Raw genomic sequence first — 18,457 nt, forward strand, 5'->3', positions numbered from 1 at the left:
GCGCTAGTGCAGCTCAGTGAGTGAATTCAGGAGGTTCTGAGCTTTAACATGAGCCACCTGTCCATGTACTGAGATACAAACTAAAAAACGCAACCAGGCAGTGACAACATTCCTTCTGACTTTCTAAAAAAATTGTATGATGGACAGCGCACATAGACTGTAAAAAGAACTGGATTAAGCGAGTGTGATGTCACCCACAGAGTTCAGCGTCGCTCAAATGAGGCTCGCGATGGTCACGGTTACAGGAGCGAATCTAGTGCCAGGATCTATGTTCTGAGTAGGATTTTTTTTTACTGACTTTTTTCCGCTGAAGTTCCAGTGAGTGTCACTACGTCACCTGGAGGCAGCTACAAGGAGCAACACCCTCCAGTTATTTTAATAGATCCATGGTTCACTCCTTCATCAAAAGCGGACGTACCGTGAAGCAAGTACCATTCTGTTTTGTCTACATGTCCAGTATGAGAAAGTGTGACTATAAAGTTGTGTTTAAAGCAATAAAGGAACTATTGCCCAGTGAAGCAGCAGTCCAAGAGTGTGTGTTAGATTTTGAAAGAGCAATGTGGAGTGGTGTGCAGCTGTCCTCTGTGTCTTTTATTTATTTATAATTTATTGGTTTTATTGAACTCCTCCACTTGAGGCAAGGACTCTCCACCCACCCAGAGAGGGCAAGACACCATTTTCCGGTCGAGAACCACGGCCTCAGACTTGGAGGAGCTGATCCTCATCCCAGCTGCTTTTCACAGCGTGAGATTGACAGGTGGATCGGTGCAGCGTTGGCAGTGATGTGGTCGCTGTATCGGACCATTGTGGTGAAGAGGGAGCTGAGTCGAAAGGCAAAGCTCTCGATTTACCAGTCAATCTACGTTCCTGAGCTCTTAATGACTGAAAGGACGAGTTTGCAGATACAAGCGCTCGAAAAGAGTTTCCTCCGCAGGGTGGCTGGGCGCTCCCTTAGAGATAGGGTGCAGAGCTCAGTCACACGGGAGGAGCTCGGAGTAGAGCCGCTGCTCCTCCATGTCGAGAGGAGCCGTTGAGGTGGCTCGGGCAACTGTTCCGGATGCCTCCTGGGAGCTTCCCTCGGGACGTGTTCCGGGAATGTCCCACCTGAAGGAGGCCCCGGGGAAGACCCAGGACACACTGGAGGGACTATTTCTCTGGGCTGGCCTGGGAACGCCTTGGGGTCCCCCTAGAGGAGCTGGAGGATGTGTCTGGGGAGAGGGAAGTCGGGGATTCCCTGCTTAGACTGGTGCACCAATGACCCAGCAAGGGATAAGTGGAAGAAAGTAGATGGATGGTTTTATTTCATTATTGCTATTCTATGGTTTTGCTCTTATTTTATTTGACTGGTTTTATTGTATTAAAATTAGTATGATTAAATCTGAGCGTTTATTTTATGATTATATTCTTATTGTTATTACTATGTATTTGTGCAGCACTTTGGAAGTTGTTTGTTTATAAAATGTGCTATAGAAATAAAGTGGATTGGACTGTTCCTTTAATATGGGAAGTTTGCGGAGCCAGTCTCAAACAAATAATGATAAGGTCCAGTATTAGTGGATCAAAGAATTTGGATATGTCTATAGGCCTCTGCCCTCCATTTCACATTACAACATCGTCAAATTGTCGAACGTAAACGCAACCTATTGGCAAGACTTATGGATTAAACTAATGACTCCATATGTATATATAAGATCTGAAGTGTGGATCAAAACATTTCTGTGAGGACTTTAAAGAGCCTCCTCAAAGAGCCCAGACCTGATAAACAGACCACAGCTGTCTCCTGCCAATGAAAACAAGAGGACCTGACTTTAAGCTCTAACTTTAGCCTGCCACGGTTTACTCTGGAGCCGAGACACTGACATGGAAAATATACACACTCTACTTCTACAATCCTGAACTCAAGAGCCAAAGGACTGACAAAGATCCTACATTACAGAGGTCCCCAACCTTTTTTGCGCCATGGACCAAGTTTATATCAGAAAATATATCACGGACTGGAGGGGGTTGGAGGGGGGTACAAGGCCCAAGTGGCATGATTAAGTCCTGGCTAAATCCTGTTTTAGTCCTATTTTAGACAAGGTTTTAGTCCTGCTTTTAGACCTGTTTAGACTCTGTTTTAGACTGTGTTTTAGACCTTGTTTTAGACCTGCTTTAGACCTACTTTAGACCAGTGTGAGACCAGTGTTAGACACTGTTTTAGACCCTGTTTAGACTCTGTTTCAGAACAGTTTTAGATGTATTTTAGGCCCTGTTTTAGACCCTGTTTTAGATCCTGTTTTAGACCTGCTTTAGAAAAGTGTTAGACACTGTTTTAGACCCTGTTTTAGACCCTGTTTTAGACCCTGTTTAGACCCTGTTTCAGAACAGTTTTAGACGTATTTTAGGTCCTGTTTTAGACTCTGTTTTAGACCAGTGTTAGACCAGTGTTAGACCAGTGTTAGACCAGTGTTAGACCAGTGTTAGGCCAGTGTTAGACCAGTGTTAGGCCAGTGTTAGGCCAGTGTTAGGCCAGTGTTAGGCCAGTGTTAGGCCAGTGTTAGGCCAGTGTTAGGCCAGTGTTAGGCCAGTGTTAGACCTTGCTTTAGACCCTGTTTTAGACCCTGATTTAGACCCTGTTTCAGAACAGTTTTAGACGTATTTTAGGTCCTGTTTTAGACTCTGTTTTAGACCTGCTTTAGACCTACTTTAGACCTGCTTTAGACCTGCTTTAGACCTGCTTTAGACCTGCTTTAGACCAGTGTTAGACCAGTGTTAGACCTGCGTTAGACCAGTGTTAGACCAGTGTTAGACCAGTGTTAGACCTTGCTTTAGACCCTGTTTTAGACCCTGTTTTTAGACCCTGTTTTAAACCTGCTTTGGACCTGCTTTGGACCTACTTTGGACCCTGTTTTTAGACCCTGTTTTTAGACCCTGTTTTAGGTCTGGTTTAATGGACAGCCCAGACAACGTACATATCCAGAACAACTCCCCAGGGTGCTTTCCCCGGGAAGTGTTCGGGGCATGTCCCACCGAGAGGAGGCCCCGGGGAAGACCTAGGACACGCTGGAGGGACTATGTCTTAGGTTTTAGGGGGGGGGGAACTGTCCACGCGACATAAAGGAGGGACAGTCCCCCCCTCCTGTCCTTTTCAAGAAAAAAAAACATGTGTGAATGAAACAAAACACAACTCCATGTCTGTTTGTGATGAGGAAACAACATTATAACATAGATCAGAAAGTCTAATATGGGTCCTTTAAAAATTTTCAAAATGTTTCCAAACTAAAGCTATGATACCGTTTTCAATCCAAGTACTTTCCCGTTGCATTCCTGATATTCTTCGTCTTCTTTTTTTAACCGCTAATAAGTGCTCAAAAAGCGAGTGATTGTAGAAAGAGGCGGGTGAGACGGTGGAGAGACGAGAGGGAACATTCCTCACGTGGAGGTCAGGCTGAAGTGAACCCAGAGACGGGAGGAGGCTGCACCTGACCAGACAAGATGGACGCCCACTCCCTCCCCTGCACTTTGTCTGCTCCTCTGTCCACTCCCAAACCTAGATAGAATAACAGTAAAAACATTTAAATAAACATGATAGAGTAAATTAAAAGGGCCCATATTACGCTATTTTCTGATCTATGTTATAATTTTGTCTCGTCATTTGTGCAGGGTATCATTTAGAAGTTGCCGATACTATACATACCTCGATACTGTGCACTTTCGATTCGATACGATATACAGCTCTGAAAAAAAATAAGAGACCTTGCTTCCTTCTGCTCTGACAATGTTCCCCAACTCTTAGGACTGTTTCTTTTTCCCAACAGGACAGAGCTTGAGCCAGAGCCACACAACTTGGTCAATCGAGGTGTGGATGAAGGACGACCAGATCAAGACCCTCTCATGTCCAACCCAATCTACCAGACACGAAAACCTCTGGAACGTGATCAAGAGGAAGATGGACGGTCATCGGGGTTATTCCACCAAATATTGACTTCTAAACTATTCCTAAGTTAAAACATTAGTATTGTGTTGTTTTAAAATCAATATGACCTTGTTTTCTTTGCATTATTTTAGGTCTGAAAACATTGCATCTTTTTTGTTATTTTGACCATTTGTCATTTTCTGCAAATACATGCTCTAAATAACAATATTTTTAGTTGAAATTTGGGAGAAATGTTGTCAGTAGTTTATAGAATGAAATAAAAATTTTCCTTTTACTCAAACACATACCTATAAATAGTAAAATTGTATTATTTATTTTTATTTATCTATTTATTTCGGTCACAGGTATATTTTGACATTAGACAGTCATATTTAACACACACAGACCGAAAAGGTGTAGGCTGAAGCTTAAGCTTATTATGCCTTTACCCTTTTTTCCTTTGTCGAAGCGTCATCTTGACACCAGTTCATCTTCATAAATACAGCAGGAGGAAACAAACTAATCAGTAACAGAACAACAAAGTACTACAGCACAAACTAAGTATCATATTTCATGTATCTGTCCAGAGTTAAACATTTAAACTTCTTTATAAAGTGAAAGAGACTGGTGCACAATTTTAAGTTTTCTGTACAGTTGTTCCAGAGCTCCACCCCTTTAACACATATACAAAATTTCATAATGTTTGTTCTGATTTTCTATTTGATAAACATGGCTGTGCCTCTGAGCTCATATTGGCTCTTTCAAAGTCAGAGACACTGATCATTTTGCAGTGGTGTCCTTATTTTTTCCAGAGCTGTATTTCAAATTGATTCAATACAGTTCAATAAAAAATAAAGGCTAAATCATGGCTGTGATAATACAAATCTTTATTAAACCACTTCTTGTCCAAAGTTCATATGAAACACAAACATTTTACTCGTAAAAACAGTAAAAATGTCAAATGTGCCACATAAACGAGTTTCCTTTCACTAAAAAAGCAATAAAACTGTAGCGCTGTAACAAAATAATTTAGTAAAATAGACCAAAAAATACTCTTGGCGATATATCGATACAGCAGCCCATGATGTCGATACTGTATCATCACATTAAACGATACGACATGTTGATATTTCGATATTTTTGTACACCCCATTCCTCATCACAAACAGACCTGGAGTTGTGTTTTGTTTCATTCACACATGTTTAACACACAAACTCTCAGACTGAAAACACTCTGTTCCACCTCGTGATGTCATATACAGAAAGTGCTCCACAGTGTTTTTAAACTCCGTCCACTTTCACTAGAATCATTTGGATAATTTCAGTCCTGGAATTGCCAATCTCTACTGACCAAAAGGTAAAAAACAGGTATAGCAGTTTGCTTGAAAACTAGTGCGTCATGACATGACAAGGTGGAACAGAGTATTTTGAGCTTTGGAGATGTTGACAGATTAATAATAAAGGATTACCCAAGCATGTATGAACGAAACAAAACACAACTGCAGGTATGTTTTTGAGGAAGTAACAGCATTATAACATGGCTTAATGCTCACAGGAGTCAATTTGATGTAACACTGGTCCTTTAAAGATACAATTTAAAGCTCCTCCTCTTCCACTGTGGCCTTGTATTGTATTGGTTGCTTTAAAGAGCATGTAACTTTCTGGAGATAGTACATTACCTGCACGATTCAATGGAAACAAGAAGTGGGAGGTCCATTATTAACCACTGGGACATTCTACCTTATTTTCCGGACTATAGGGAGCGCTCTTAAGCCTCCAACCCCATCAAAAAACAACTGCACACGCCACAATCCACAAACCCATACACGAATCCACTCGAGTGTCCCAGCACGACTTCAGTAAACTACAAAGCCGCACCAGCCGCAGCGCACGCAAACACACACGGAGCAGACAGCGACCGAGCAGCGACAAACACCCACAGACACACTCATCACTCCACGCCGACAAGGAACGGAACGGAGGAACAAACTGAAAAGGCGAGTGCAACGTGCCACATCTAGACACAACTGAACAACTGAGTAACTGCGAACACGCCGACAATCCTTTGGTCCCAGACAGCACCCTCCCTACACGCCACAACTGAACAAAGCCCAGAGTCGCCGTGAACGCGCCAAACAAAGTCCCACTGACCCATCCAACTGTTGTGTTTCGTTTAAAGTCCACTGCGGTTTATTTGTGAAAAAAAAATAAAATAGACTATTTAATGACAGCGCGCCTTATAATTGAGAGCTCCTAATAGCCTGGAAAATATGTTAATTCTTTATAAAAAAGGTACATACTTGCTCACAAAATAATCCTCAAATTTTAACATTTATTTGAAAATTCCTCACAAAATACTTCCTGTTGCTACCATGCCCTTCCTGATTTGGCATGTGAGTCAGCAGTACCAGTTTATATACAGCTACATGGTCATTTTCCCGTAGCGGAGTCACAGCTCAGTTTAATAGCAGGCTTTGGGTCATAATTATTCCGAGTTTGAGGCGAGCCCTCGAACGCGACGGTGATTTTCGTGAATGTGTGGTTTGTAGGAGCCTCTATGGTGACTCCTGCTCCTTTATCATTTCGGTGTTTACATGTGAAAGAGGAGAGAGGAGACAAGAGGAGGTGAGTGTCATGATGTAGTCATGACATATGGCTGCACAATTTTGAGGAAAAATGTTTGTGGTTGTGAAAATGTTTGCAATTTTAGTTTTAAAGGTACTATATTCTGCAAATTTTGCCATGTTATAATGTTGTTACCTCGTCAAAAACAGACTCAGAGTTGTGTTTTGTTTCATTCACATGTGTTTGAGTAATTCTTTATTATTCATCTGTCTACATCTGCAAAGCTCAAAATGCTCTGTTGCTCCTTGTGATGTCATGAAGTGGTAGTTTTCAAGTTAACAGCTCCTTTTACATTTAGTTCAGAAGAGGTTGGAAATTCCAGAGCTGAAGTCATCAACATGATTCTAGTGAAGGTGTGACTATAGAACTATAAAAAAAAAAAAATAATAATAATAATAATAATAATAATAAATAAAATATAATATTAATACTACTACTAATAATAATAATATATATAAAATAAATAAATAAATTAATTAATTAAATTAAAATAAAATGATAATTTTCTCTTCTGCATTTATTTCAATACGCGTTTGCACCTCCCACCCATGTGATATCTGTAATGTGCATAGCGTGGAGCGTTTGGACCAATCAGAACGAGAGCTGCTAATGCGGACTCAAAGTGGGGCTAGACCAAGTCTTACAAAGCCAACTTTTAGGCACTTTGATCGGGTGACCAGACGTTCATATTTACCCAGGACAGTCCCAGTTTTGAGCTCTGTGTCCCCTGTCCGAGCAGATTTATCCAAAACCATTGTCATTTATACAAAACAAATGTCCCATGTGTCTCTATTTTTGACCAATTTCATCCCTGCCAACAGCAAAGAGAGGCATAAATTGTCACTTGTTTAGGTAAAACACAGAAAGCTGCTTAAAAATGACAAAAACACAAAAAAATGTGACTATACTGACTCACATGTTTGTCGTGAACAGGCTAAATGCAGAACAATTTTCCTTAATTGCACAATTGTTTCACAGTTTCATTATTACCAACCACCACAAACCGAGAGTGTCCCAGTTTTTGATTTTGGAAATCTGGTCACTTTACGCTTTGAGGATTTAACATTTTTTTAAAGTTTATCTTGTGAAACTAGAAAAGAGTTCAACAAAATCTGACCTTTGTGAAAGTTGTGGATGCCCTGTCAGCTGAACACAGGCAGTTTGAATTCCCATAAAAATGCGCGCAATGCATTTTTTTGGAATTCATTCTATGGGAGATTTCTTCCTGGGCCCAAGATCCCAGGAGCTGCAGTACCTGGAGTATCTCTCATTAGTTGGGACAAAGGCGGAATAACTTATCCAGTTTTTATTATAGATCCATGGTGTATGAAGTAGAGGTCTGCACGGGACAGAATTTTCAGTCCTGCTCCTGCCTGTTTCTGCGATATTTTCTTTCGCTCCCGCCCACAAATCCCGCAACATGGGGACGTTCTCTTTCTTAAGCTCTATCAAACATGAGAAGCGGAAAGGAATTGTCAAAAATGTGCGCAAGATTAGACCACGTCCACAAGTTTAGGCTGCATAAAATGTTTTTATGAATGCCAAATAAAATATCCAGCACAAATTATGGACGATAGACTTACATTCATCATTTGTATATTTTATTTTACACTCATATTTAGTTTGCGGGACTGCAGTTTATCATCCCACCCGCCCGTGCCCACAATGAGCTTTCAAACCGTTTTGCATCGGGTCCACGGGTGCAGAGCTTGAGTATGGAGTTTAAAAACACAGTGGAGCACTTTCTGTATTAACACACAACATCAAAAGGTGGAACAAAGTGTGGAACAAAGAAGAACTCAGTCTAAATATGCAGGATTTGTGTGTTAAACATGTGTGAATGAAACAAAAAACACAATTCCAAGTCCGTTTGTGAAGAGGAAACAACATTATAAATCAGAAAATAGTGAAATATGGGCACTTTATTTTGAAATTCACATTCTATTGTCTAAAAAAAAAGGTCTCAGAATCAGTCTATTCCTTAGTATCAAAATGTGAAATTGAAAATGTGAAATGGACTTTGTATAACTTTAGTCCTGCCCAACAGCTCCACCCTTAAACCACAGCATCGTTTAACTCGTCACTGTCCTTTCACTAGTGACTGTGCGCCCTCCCTCTCCCCAGACGCCTCCTCCTCATGTTACTGACCTCAGGGCTCGAACTGAACTTCACACAGGGAGACGAACGACTGCAGACCGGAGCAGAGGGCTGAGAGTCTGTTAAAGCTGCACTACGTAACTTTAATGGGGGATGTTTGTCTCCATAGAGTTCTGCAGCACGACGTTAAATCTTATTCATGAAGATTAAGAGGTTATAATACCAAGGCAAATTTCAGGGTGTTTTTGTAAGAAACTGAGTGAAAATAGAGAAGTTTAAGGGTCCTAAATGCACAAAATGGACTTGGGGAAATGGACAAATGCTCTGTTCCACATTGTGATGTCATGAAGGGGAACTTTTCAAATTAACAACAGCCATTTACATTTAGTTCAGTAGAGATAGATAGAGATAGGTCCAGGTTTAGTCCAGGTTTAGTCCAGGTTTAGTCCAGGTTTAGTCCAGGTTTAGCCCAGTTTAGTCCAAGTTTAGTCCAAGTTTAGTCCAGGTTTAGTCCAGGTTTAGTCCAGGTTAGTCCAAGTTTAGTCCAGTTTTAGTCCAGGTTAGTCCAGGTTTAGCCAGGTTTAGTCCAGGTTTACTCCAGTTTAGTCCAGTTTAGTCCAGGTTTAGTCCAAATTTAGTCCAGGTTTAGTCCAGGTTTAGTCCAGGTTTAGTCCAAATTAGTCCAGGTTTTAGTCAAGTTTAGTCCAGGTTTAGTCCAGTTTAGTCCAGTTTAGTCCAAGTTTAGTCCAGGTTTAGTCCAGGTTTAGTCCAATTTAAGTCCAGGTTTAGTCCAAGTCTAGTTCAAATCTAGTCCAAGTCTAGTCCAAGTCACGTAGAGGTCTAGTCCAGGTCTAGTCCAGGTCTAGTTCAATTCAAGTTCAGGTTTAGTTAAAGTCTATTCCAAGTCTAGCCCAGATCAGGTTCAGGTTTAGTCCAGGTTTAGTCCAAATTTAGTAAAGGTTTAGTCCAGGTCTAATCCGAGTCTAGTCCAAGTCTAGTCCAGGTCTAGTCCAAGTTTAGCCCAGGTCTAGTCCAAGTCTAGCCCAGGTCTAGTCCAAGTCTAGCCCAGGTCTAGTCCAAGTTTAGCCCAGGTCTAGTCCAAGTTTAGCCCAGGTCTAGTCCAAGTCTAGCCCAGGTCTAGTCCAAGTTTAGCCCAAGTCTAGTCCAAGTTTAGCCCAAGTCTAGCCCAAGTTTAGCCCAGGTCTAGTCCAAGTCTAGCCCAGGTCTAGCCCAAGTCTAGCCCAGGTCTAGCCCAAGTCTAGCCCAGGTCTAGTCCAAGTTTAGCCCAGGTCTAGCCCAAGTCTAGCCCAGGTCTAGTCCAAGTTTAGCCCAGGTCTAGCCCAAGTCTAGCCCAGGTCTAGTCCAAGTTTAGCCCAGTCTAGTCCAAGTTTAGCCCAGGTCTAGCCCAAGTTTAGCCCAGGTCTTGCCCAAGTTAGCTCAGGTATAGCCCAGGAATTGTATAGGTGTAGTCCAGGTATAGTCCAACCCAGGGTCCAGATCTAAACTGCACTAGTCCAACAAGGTTCATTTGTTCTTCTGATAATTTATGTTATTAGATTCTTTTTTCAGACCGAGAGTTTGTTTTCACACCGCTGGATTAAAGAGACAATCGAAATACGGAAACCGGGACGAGGGGCTTTTTTACTCTCACACACCTGGAATCCTCGTCCGGAGAAAGTCAAAACTGTCAGGTATGAAAACAAACTCTTGGTCTGGAAAAAAGAACCTAATAACATAAATCTAAACTGCACTATTAACATTTATAAGCAGAATAAAACTGGATATTTTGTTGTTGGTGATAGAAATGATAGAACTTTAAAAAAAAATCACAGTCTTAAAACCGTTCAAAGTGCCATTAATCCTGCAGCTCTGGTTACAACACGAACAGATTCAACCTAAGACTTATGCTTTACACTCTGAACCGCGGGTCAATCCTCCTCAAAGTCAGTGCGGATGTTAAGAGCAGCGGCGCAGACAGGAGCTCACTCATAAATCTATTTTTTCCACTAAAAACACAGGTACTGCCCTCCCTTTTTCCCATCAGCCACTGCAGCCTTAAGGAAAATATGACAAGAGGAAGTGATGCCAGAAAGTCAACAAATGTTAAATGTAGCAGGTCCAGAAGGCAAAGGTTTCACCCAAAGAAGGGCCGTACAAAAAAACAACAGGGCGGGACAATGTGAAACTACAATTAAAATAACTCTCTGTGAAGGAAAGCTGAGCTTTAGTCCAGTTTAAGTCTAGTTTAAGTCCAGTTTAGTCTAGTTAAAGGTTAAATCCAGGTTAAGACCAGGTTAAGGCCAAGTTAAGACAGAGTTAAGACCGAGTTAAAACCAAGTTTAGGTCCAAGTTAAGACCTAGTTAAGGCCGAGTTAAAGCCAAGTTTAAACCAAATTAAGACCAAATTAAGACCGAGTTAAGAGAGAGTTAAGACTGAGTTTGAGCCAAGTTAATGCCAAGTTAAGATCGAGTTCAGACAGAGTTCAGACAGAGTTCAGACAGAGTTAAGACCAAGTTAAAACCATGTTAAGGCCGAGTTAAGGCAAAGTTAAGGCCAAGTTTAAACCAAATTAAGACCAAATTAAGACCGAGTTAAGAGCGAGTTAAGACCGAGTTTGAGCCAAGTTAAGACCAAGTTAAAACCGTGTTAAGGCCGAGTTTGAACAGAGTTTGAGCCAAGTTAAGGCCAATTAAGGCCAAGTTAAGACCAAGTTAAGACCAAGTTAAGACCAAGTTAAGACCAAGTTAAGACCAAGTTAAGGCCGAGTTTAAAGCCAAGTTAAGGCCAAGTTAAGACCAAGTTAAGACCAAGTTAAGACTGAGTTCAGACCGAGTTCAGACCGAGTTAAAATTGTGTTAAGGCCAAGTTAAGACTGAGTTAAGGCCGAGTTAAGGCTGAGTTAAGACCGAGTTAAGACCGAGTTAAGACCGAGTTAAGACAGAGATAAGACAGAGTTGAGGCCAAGTTGAGCCCAAGTTAAAACAAAGTTTAAACCAAGTGAAGAGACCAAGTTAAGACCAATTTAAGGCCGAGTTAAGGCCGAGTTAAGTCCGAGTTAAGTCCGAGTTAAGACCGAGTTAAGACCGAGTTAAGACCGAGTCAAAAACCGAGTTAAGACAGAGTTAAGACAGAGTTAAGACAGAGTTAAGACAGAGTTAAGGCCGAGTCAAGACCGAGTCAAGACAGAGTCAAGACCGAGTCAAGACCGAGTCAAGACAGAGTCAAGACCGAGTCAAGACCGAGTCAAGACAGAGTTAAGGCCGAGTTAAGACCAAGTTTAGTCCAGGTTAGATACAGGTTTAATGTAGCCCTGGTCCTTTAGTTCTTAGTTCACACTACTTAAGCCCTGGGTTAGTCCTGGTTTATCCTTAGTCTCGTTTAGTGAGTCTTGGCTTTTGTCCTGGTTTAGCTCTTGTTGTTAGTCCTGGTTTAGTCCTGTTACAGTCTTGGTACAGTCCCAGAACAGTACCTAAAGACATGTCCAGTGTTATCGTGAAGAGTCAACATATTTCACATTTTTGTTCTCAAATCCTCATTTTTCCATCAGCACAGTTTACCAGAACAGAACACTAATGTGACTAACGACAGAAGGATTTCAGAAATATGTACACGCAACTACGACAGTTTCCAAAACTCAACAAAGAGCGAATTTAATACATGATCATTATCTTGGGTTTAATGAGAGCAAAACCGAGACTGACAAATATTTGTTCTGTGAAAAGCGCCAAACAGAAATGAAAGATTTGCACAATATTAAAAACATAATTCACCACTGGAGATGTAACAATATCCAAATCTCTCAGTACGATATAATTACGATATGCATTTCACAGTACAATAAACATTTTTGCTTTTGAAATTCCCTGACAAGATTTTGGTGTGAATTATTTTCATTATAATCCCAAGAATTCAAGTAAAAAACAAGTTTCTGGGTCAGTCCACCTCAGTTTACCCAATGAGTTAAGCCCTACTTTGTCAAACTTGGAAACTTGGAAACTTGAAACTTGGTGTGGAGATAAATCATAGCCAGAAAAGCCAAAATTTCAAATTTTAGCACGATTAGAGTAATGGTTTCTGAAATTTCGCAATTAAATTTTTTCACTTTTTTGCATGGTCAGCGAATTTCAAATTGTATTTACTCAGCAACTACTGGTCCGATATCAAAAACCAAGTCATCTTTGGAAAGGGGACATCATAAGGAATCCATATATTATTTTTGTATTTGAGTACTTTTGAGATGAATTACCTTTTGACCTATATTTTGACCTTGAAATTGACAATAAGGGACACGCCCGACCTCAATGACGCCAATAGAAAAAAATGTACATGTCTACTACAGCATATAAAAAATCTGGAGGGGTTTTCTTTTTTATTTTCACACAAATTTACCTAGAAGTTGACTTACCCCCATCTTAAGACATGCCAGATTTGGATTCCTTATTATGTTCCCTTTCCAGAGATACCTTGGTTTTTGATATCGGACCAGAAGTTGCTGAGTAAATGCAATTTGAAATTCGGGGACCACACAAAAAAGTGAAAAAATTAAATTGTGATATATGCTTTTTTGGGTGAATTAAGGTGGAATGACCCTTCTTCGTGTTGTTTGCGCTGAAATGAATCATGGGATATGTGTAGTTACCAATGTTTATAAGCTGTTGCTACTATAAAACCATGCATTTAAGCAAAGGAACTTGTGAGTCGATATATTGTGACAGCCCATGATTATTGTGAGACTTTTAACGATACGATATCACGATATTTCGATAATTGTTACATCCCCTATTCACCACACATTATACTTTTGGTGAACCTTAAATAAAATTAGAAAACTGTATTTTTAAAAGAAGAAAGAATGCACATCAGCCAAGTGCAGGTGCAGGACCAACAAAATCAGAGTAACAGGAATAATTAAAAATCCGCACACTGTTTTAAAGCTCCCAGAGTGAAATTTATTGGTGCAACGTTTCGGACTAGTCCTTCGATGACTGCACTCTGATGAAGGACTTGTACTCCGAAACGCTGTGCCAATAAATTTCACGTTGGAAGCTTTAAAACAGTGTGAGGATTTTTAATTAAAACCATATTTTCTGATCTATGTTATAATGTTCCTCATCACAAACAGACCTGGAGTTGTGTTTTGTTTCATTCACACATGTTTAACACAACAAACTCTGCACATTTAGGCTGAGCTATTCTCTCATTTGGATGATTTCAGTCCTGGAACGGGGCTCTATTCACGCTTACGTCACAAACCAGGGAGACGTTTGGAAACATGCGATTACAACTTACGATGTACGGTAGTTCCCGACACTGGGCTCGCCGACCGACTGTGATCAAACCCACTGAAGTAAATGTGATCAGTGGTAAAATGAAGGTTGCATACATATGTGCTGCTTGGAATCATCTTGAATTTGGCGCCTCGTCTCTTCTAATCGCATGTACCCAGTGCGCTCGCAGTTGTGTGTCAGTGGGGTAATTATGAAAACTGAGGTGTGGTTGTAATTGCTGATTAGTTGAACATAACAGAACACTATCATGACATGTAGATGAAGAAAACTGGGCCATTTTCTCTCATTTTTCTTAGATTTTGTCAGACAGAGCCCGTCAGAAGTTGTCATCGCATGTTTCAAAATGTCTTCCTGGTTTGTGACGTAAGTGTGAATAAAACCTATTGTCAGTCTCTACTAAACAGAACTGTATTTTTATTCTATTTAATTAAAACAAGGATGGTGCACAGAAAACAATCTCAGAAAGAAAATATGCTCTGGGCCAGATTTAGCTACAAACTACTTTCGGGGGGCGTGCCGGCGTAAAGGCTAAAGTGGTTCGGAGGGACGTAGTCAAAGTGTGGGGCAATTGTTGTCAAGCCGGCTGACCTAACTATAAAGCGCTGCGGGAAACACTGTCACTGCAATCACGGATGAGTTTCCTTGTGAATATTAAAGAGCAGAGCCTCCGAGTAGCTGCACATGTAGTGGAGGAATGGAAACACACACAAATTGCACAAACTCAATCGTGCACAGCCCTGCACTGCACCAAGTGGTTCAGCACGATTACATGTACCATTACACCCCGAGTTTTGAGAGTTTTTCCAGAATCTGAAAACCACCAACACTATGAATTCAATCCAAGTCACTTTTCCCGTACAACACTAAGTCCTGTAACACTCAGCATCTATGAGTGACACATGAAGCTCCTCTCACCTGGATGAGGCACTTGCTGACGTCGCTGGCGCACAGAGCCTTGTTGCAGCCGTGAGTCAGACTGAACCCGGAGAGGAAGAGGAGGAGGAGGGCAGCGGAGAGAGGGACGAAGAGCTGACGCATCCTGGACCTCTGGACCATGGGACTACTGCAGTCACAAGAAAACAACAAATCAGAACATAGTACAACGATTAAATACATAAAAACACGTTATGTTGTTTTACAGATTCTACAAAACTAGGATATCAAAGTAAAGCTTCACTATGTAACTTTTCTAGTCCAAGTGTAGTCTAGGTTTTTTTCCAGGTTTTTCTCCAGCTGTAGTCCAGCTGTAGTCCAGCTGTAGTCCAGCTGTAGTCCAGCTGTAGTCCAGCTGTAGTCCAGCTGTAGTCCACATTTTTTTCCAGGTTTTTCTCCAGGTTTTTCTCCAGCTGTAGTCCAGCGGTAGTCCAGCTGTAGTCCAGCGGTAGTCTAGGTTTTTCTCCAGGTTTTTCTCCAGGTGTAGTCCAGGTGTAGTCCAGGTTTTTCTCCAGGTGTAGTCCAGGTGTAGTCCAGTTTTTTCTCCAGGTGTAGTCCAGATGTAGTCCAGGTTTTTCTCCAGGTGTAATTCAGATGTAGACCAGGTTTTTCTCCAGGTGTAGACCAGGTGTAGTTCAGATGTAGCCCATGTTTTTCTCCAGGTGTAGTCCAGATGTAGCCCATGTTTTTCTCCAGGTGTAGTCCAGATGTAGTCCAGATGTAGTCCAGGTTTTTCTCCAGGTGTAGTCCAGATGTAGTCCAGGTTTTTCTCCAGGTGTAGTCCAGATGTAGTCCGGGTTTTTCTCCGGGTTTTTCTCCAGGTGTAGTCCAGATGTAGTCCAGGTTTTTCTCCAGGTGTAGTCCAGATGTAGTCCAGGTTTTTCTCCAGGTGTAGTCCAGGTGTAGTCCAGATGTAGTCCAGGTTTTTCTGAAGGTGTAGTCCAGATGTAGTCCAGGTTTTTCTCCAGGTGTAGTCCAGGTGTAGTCCAGGTTTTTCTCCAGGTGTAGTCCAGGTTTTTCTCCAGGTGTAGTCCAGGTTTTTCTCCAGGTGTAGTCCAGGTTTTTCTCCAGGTGTAGTCCAGGTTTTTCTCCAGGTGTAGTCCAGGTTTTTCTCCAGGTGTAGTCCAGGTGTAGTAAAGGTGTAGACCAGGTGTTGTCCAGGTGTAGTCCAGGTTTTTCTCCAGGTGTAGTCCAGGTGTAGTCCAGGTGTAGTCCAGGTGTAGACCAGGTGTAGACCAGGTGTAGACCAGGTGTAGACCAGGTGTAGTCCAGTTTTTTCTCCAGATGTAGTCCAAGAAAATAGCCCTTTAATTTTTACTGTCTGAAAACATATGAACTAAATAGTCTTACACATCGTCTGTAGTGAGAACTGAACTTTTAGTCTTTGGTGGAGGAGACTCAGCTCACATAAAATCCAAATTTTTCAGGTTATTTTAGAGCTTTTAAAACACCTGTAACTAAAAATATTCAATATATATTTTTATCTCTACGGAAACAAGCAGGTCCAGAAAAGTTGCATAGTGCAGTTTTAATTCTACGTGAAGAAAATCACAGAGGCTACAGAGATGCCCACAATTGTGAACTTTGAAGAAAAAGAGGAAAACAATTGCACTTTTCAGAGTACCTTTATATCAGCATACTTTTACTCCTGCTTGAGTAATATTTTTATTGAAGTAACAGTACTCTTACTTGAGTAAAAGTTGTAGTTCCTCTTTCCACTCTGAGTAAGTCTGAAGTGACAAACGCTTCATGTCGACAATATGAAATGATTTGAACATTTGTGTTTCTTGCAGCTCCTTCAGATATAATTTAGTTTGGCAAATTTTGTGTCCATCCTTTGAAAATACCAGATTTTTAATAGCGATGTAACAATATCCAAACCTCTCGATACGATATTTTCACGATATACATCTCATGGAATGATATTTATTGCGATATTTTGTGGAGACTAACAAAACTTTTTCCTCTTAAAATACCTTGACAAGACTTAATCCAAAGACTTAAAAGTGCTTAGAACTGTTATTTCTTCATGTAGTTTGCGCCAAAACAGAGCAAAGGATCATGGTCTATGTAGTTCCCTCTGCTTTTTTAGCTATTGCTGCATCAAAATTCTTAATTTAAGCAAAGACACTTGTAAATCGATATATTGTGATACTCCACGATGTTATTGTGAGAACTTTGACAATATGACATCACAATGTTTTGTTGCGATGTTTAAGGTTTTGTTCTTCCAGTTACATTCTCTTCAAATTATAAATCTGATGTTAGATGTTTCTCGACAGTTCTCTTTAAGTTATATTATTTTGAAGTAGCATTGCTCTTACCTGAGTACAGTTTTGGATACTCTACGCACCTTTGTGTACCATCCACTCAAGTCCATTAAATAAACCTTATTGCAGAGTATTAAAAGGGCCGTATTACACAATTTCTGATCTATGTTCAAATATTTCCTCATCAAAAACAGACCTGGAGTTTTGTTTTGTTACATTCACACGTTTAACGCACAAATCCTGCATATTAAAGTTGAGTTCTTCTCTCAAACAGAAAACACTCTGATCCAACTTGTGATGTCATGTGGTAATACAGGAAGGAAGTGCTCCACTGCGTTTTTAAACTCCATACACCTTCACTAGAATCATTTGGATCGTTTCAGCCCTGGAATTTCTATTAAAAAGGTAAAAGGAAGCTGTTGAAAACTACTGCTTCATGACATCACAAGTTGGGAACAGAGCATTTTGAGCTTTGGACATGACAAACTAATAATAAAGAATGACTCAAACATGTGTGAATGAAACAAAACACAACTCCAGGTAAGATTTTGAAGAGATAACAACATTATAACATGACTTAAAGCTCACAAAGATCTTTAAAAACTGCATAAAACTATGGAAATTCACTTCAATTATCACATAGTAAACACAAATGACTACTTTTTCCCAGCTTCACTGTAAAGGTTAAATTAAAATCTTGCTTAAAATCTTATTCCACAACAATTGCCAAACTTTTCTTGAATAACTACAGCCCCTGCTCGTTCATAATGCTTAAAAATGAAAATCTCTTAAAGTAAAAGTAACGGGGAGTCCAACAGAGGACCTGACTGGCACAAGCCTTAACATGTAAACAGCACTTTTCAAAAGGCGTCACGTTTCATTCAATGCCAAGTCATTGTGCCCTAACATCGCTCACATCTGGACACATCAGGATTCCCAAAACTACTTTTAAAACGACCTCCGTGCGTAATTCACGTAAAAACCCTGTCTGTCGCTTTTTCTTTGCGCGTTACGTTGGTTAACTTTTCCTTTTTCCCCTTCACCAACCACAAAAAAACGTGAAGAGAGAGAACACTCGCTCCCAAACTCCAGAACGTGCTCTTTTTTTTTTTTTCCACCTTTGCGTCTTTTAAGCTAGCGCCAAACTTTACTCCGGTGCGTAACCCGGGCGAAAGCGGTGCGTTTGTGCGTAAAAGTGTTGTGAAAACTTACCAGCGCGCTCGGTAAAAGTGTAATTCCTTTCTTTTGGCCGCGGATGAGCCTTGTTTTGTCCTTGGAGATCTCCAGGATGGTTGAGTGTTGAGTGCGAGGCGGCTGCTGTGGCCAGAGGGCGTCGTAGTGCGCACAA

At 40.8% G+C, this 18,457-nt stretch overlaps 1 protein-coding gene across 1 annotated transcript in view; it reads right to left on the bottom strand.

Moving 5' to 3' along the window:
* twsg1a (twisted gastrulation BMP signaling modulator 1a) overlaps positions 1–18,457 on the bottom strand; it is a 35,113-nt gene extending 16,656 nt beyond the window's left edge. Inside the window, exons 1-2 of the mRNA XM_055152194.1 lie at positions 18,322–18,457; positions 14,822–14,969 (exon numbers count right to left, since the gene is read on the bottom strand). Coding sequence (XP_055008169.1) covers positions 14,822–14,962 — 141 coding nt within the window. The 5' untranslated portion in view covers positions 14,963–14,969; positions 18,322–18,457. The remainder of the gene's footprint in view (positions 1–14,821; positions 14,970–18,321) is intronic.

This window comes from Boleophthalmus pectinirostris, unplaced genomic scaffold (assembly GCF_026225935.1).
Source record: "Boleophthalmus pectinirostris isolate CB_2022bp ecotype Guang Dong unplaced genomic scaffold, ASM2622593v1 HiC_scaffold_16, whole genome shotgun sequence".
Classification (NCBI taxonomy): Eukaryota; Metazoa; Chordata; class Actinopteri; order Gobiiformes; family Gobiidae; genus Boleophthalmus; species Boleophthalmus pectinirostris.